General features: G+C 48.1%; 2 protein-coding genes across 3 annotated transcripts in view; one reads left to right on the top strand and one right to left on the bottom strand.

The window, feature by feature from the left end:
• The window catches only part of BYSL (bystin like), an 18,756-nt gene that overhangs the window by 10,282 nt on the left and 5,168 nt on the right, over positions 1-3,306 (top strand). The gene's annotated exons all lie outside the window — the stretch shown is intronic.
• The window catches only part of MED20 (mediator complex subunit 20), a 3,014-nt gene continuing 1,629 nt past the window's right edge, over positions 1,922-3,306 (bottom strand). Inside the window, exon 3 of one of the 2 annotated variants that reach the window (XM_008644791.2) lies at positions 1,922-2,779. In XM_008644791.2, the coding sequence (XP_008643013.2) occupies positions 2,564-2,779 (216 nt within the window). In that variant the 3' untranslated portion in view covers positions 1,922-2,563. Of the gene's footprint in view, positions 2,807-3,306 lie in introns of both variants that reach the window. The other variant, XM_017727241.1, reaches the window with a different exon arrangement.

Here is a 3,306-nt window from a genome sequence, read left to right on the forward strand (position 1 = left end):
GGGGTCTCTGAGGTGATGGAGACCCTGAGGTGATGAGGGGACACCCCAAAGGGTCTCTGAGGTGATGGGAAGGGTCTAAGGGGGCTGCGGGGCCCTGAGGTGATGGAGAACCTGAGGTGGGGGATCTGAGATAATGGGGGTCACACCCCACATGGCCCCTGAGGTGACAGGGACCCCGAGGTGAGGGTGGCACCAGTGCCTGGCCCGTTTTGACCCCATACCTGCGCTGAAATCCACGCTGGCACAGCTGCAATGAGTCTGCAACGTCTAAGAATTCAAACTGGAGGTGAACGATCCTCACTCTCTTTGTGAGTTTAAAAAAAAAAAAAGCCACAGCACAAGAACGGAACAAAAGCCCCAAAAAATCCCCTGGGGTGGCAGAGAGACTCGGGACTGGCTCTGCCACAGAAGCACTTGTGACCCTGATAACATCCCCTAGCTAAATAAATAAATATAAATAATAAACCACGCAGGGGTGAGGCCTCCATTCCCAAAATCCCTGTTCCCTCTAGGTCGGGCTTCAATTTAGGGAATGAAACAACATTGACAGAGATTTTGAGAGGTGCAGAAGCAGAGGAAAAAAAGGATCCATGGTGGAACAGGACCTCAGTGTGGCCACCTCTCCCTCTGAGAAAAACAACCTTCCAAACCATGATTTGACAGGAAAAATGAGGATTTTTTTCAGGGAAAAAGAGTAATTTTGGCCATCAAGAGCCAGAGCCATGTGAGGCAGCTGATTCCCTCATTCCCAGAATGCAGCAACAGGCTTTGCTGGGACATAAAGGACTAAATCTTCCTCATCCTCACGTCTGTGGAAACCCACTGACGTCAAGGGGTTAATTAAAGGCAGAATGTGGCTCCAGGGGTCCCTTTTTAGAACTCCAGGAACAGCAGAATGTATTAATAAAAACCCCAGGAATCCCCAGGGATTCCAGCACACACTTCCACGTTTTTTAAGCACGTGAGCAGAGTTTTGCCATCTCTGGTGACGGAGCAGCCTTGGGAATTAACAAAGCATTACCAACATTCACCATGACTAATCTGCTCATTAAGAGGGGTTGGGTTTTTTTTTAACCTTAAGGCTTGTAATGGAAAACAGGACAGGGATATATCCCTATAAAACTTAAGTTTGTTTCCCTAAGTTTTCCCAGTTTAACCAGGTGGGACAACAGTGAATTTTCACCACTGAACAGTCCCACACAAGCCATGAACTTGGGGCTAAGAGCTGCAAAAAATTCAGTATATTCAGCATGTTGGAATTGCTACCACACTTAGGGGACGTTGTGCCATTTCTTATGGCTCATTAACCACCTCTTGCTGGGCCCTGTGCTGATTAAATTTATTAAATGCTCACAACTAAAAGCTCGGAGCACTCCAACAGTTAATTAGGTTTGAAGGTATAAATGATAATCAGAGAATCACATTAAAAAAAAAACCAAAAAAACCCCAGTTCTCAGCCAGAAAATCAAGCCACAAATCAGCTTTTTCCCCTTCTTGCTTCAGAAAAAAAAAACATGTTTAGGACAAATTATTTCTGTTTTCTTTGCTCTTATGGGCAAGGAACCATCAATATTTTTTCCCTGAGCTGCTTCTTCACAAGGAATCCACTGTCCTGCTTGGAAATCTCCCTTCCCATAACCATCCTTGGAGCTTCTCCACCTGCCCTTTGCATCCAGGGTACATCCCAGTGGGGCTGGAATGCTGGTGCCTTCCCAGGAATATGAAGGAAAAAAATATACTGAAGTGGTATCATTATGTCTTACAATGAATTTTTGGCTCTTATTGCCCAAATCCCTCCTTATTCCATTGAATCTTGAAGCCATCAGGATTCCTCAAATGGTGTGCAGGGACAGGACGTTTATTACCAACCTTAAAAACAACGGGATAAAGCAGCTGGAATTCCCTCAGTGCCTGAAAAAGCTCCTGCCAGGCTTATTTATTTCTTTTTTTTCATTTATCCAGAGCCTTCATTGAGAGGCAGCAGATTTGGGCACTCCCATCAGCTACAAAGGGTGAAGGCAAGGTAAGAACGTGCCAGGAACAGCAAAATGCAAGAATTCCTGGATTTTTTCACAGGGAAATGTTTGCTTTGGGGGTATAAAGCTGTTGAACCAAATCCAAGGGAAGACTCTGTAAATAAACAACACAAACATTGTGCAGGGACTCCTCCTCCTCCCAAAACCCAGCGTTTTATTGGGATGGAACACAGCAAAACACTGATGCAGATATAAAAAAATACAAATTTACCAGATCTCTCCTGTAGCTGCTTGAAGTCATGGAAGCCCTGCCCTTGCTTTTGGCTGGAATTTCTCTTTTCCCTGTGGATAAACAGCGATTCCCCACACGAACCACTGTTGTCCAAAGAACCACAGAACCGTGGATCCAAGAATCCCAAACCGTGCGGGACAACCAGAAACGCACGAGGCACCGGGAAAGTTCGAAATAGGAGAAATCAAGAAGGCAAAAAAAAAACCCCTGCGGCTGCTTCCCGTGCCACACCCTGGAGGGACTCTGGATCCAGGCAGCAAACAGGATGCAGTCAAGGAGCTCCAGGGAATCCTCCTCACCTGATGCCAGCCACGGGGACCTGCTGCTGCTTGCGGATCTTGTTGAAGAGCTCCATGTACTGCACCATGGTGTCCCCGGGGCTGTAGGCGCTGTCGTGCTTGGAGCCGAACACCGATGGGATCCCGGGCGTGTGGCTGCCCATGAAGCTCTGCATGAACTCCATCAGCAGGTTCCAGCAGTCGTTGGCGATCACACAGGGGCAGTATTCCACCTGGGGACACAGCCCAGAGCTCTGGAGCTGCCAGGAAGGACAGTATTCCACCTGGGAACACCCCCAGATCCCTGGAGCTGCCAGGAAGGACAGTATTCCACCTGGGACCACCCCCAAGAGCTCTCGAGCTGCCAGCCCACCTGGGAACACCCCCAGAGCTCTGGAGCTGCCAGGAAGGACAGTATTCCACCTGGGAACACCCCCAGAGCCCTGGAGCTGCCAGGAAGGACAGTATTCCACCTGGGAACACCCCCAGATCCCTGGAGCCTCTCTGCAGGGAAGGCTTTTCATGGAAACATCCCCAAATATTCCGCATATAACAAGGATGGGTAAATATAACTAAGACAGGAAACACACAAGAGATCTTCTCCAAAGGGGAAGGGAAGGAAAAATGCAAAGGGAAGGGCAGCAAGCCCCAAATCAGCAGGGAATTAGCACTGGAGAGGTTGTTTTATATCCCTCAGGATGCTGATTAACCTGAGGGATGGTGCTCGTGTGGTGCATCTGGAATTTAATCAGCTTTTTAT

The sequence above is a fragment of the Corvus brachyrhynchos genome, unplaced genomic scaffold, assembly GCF_000691975.1.
Source record: "Corvus brachyrhynchos isolate BGI_N302 unplaced genomic scaffold, ASM69197v1 scaffold72, whole genome shotgun sequence".
NCBI lineage: Eukaryota > Metazoa > Chordata > Aves > Passeriformes > Corvidae > Corvus > Corvus brachyrhynchos.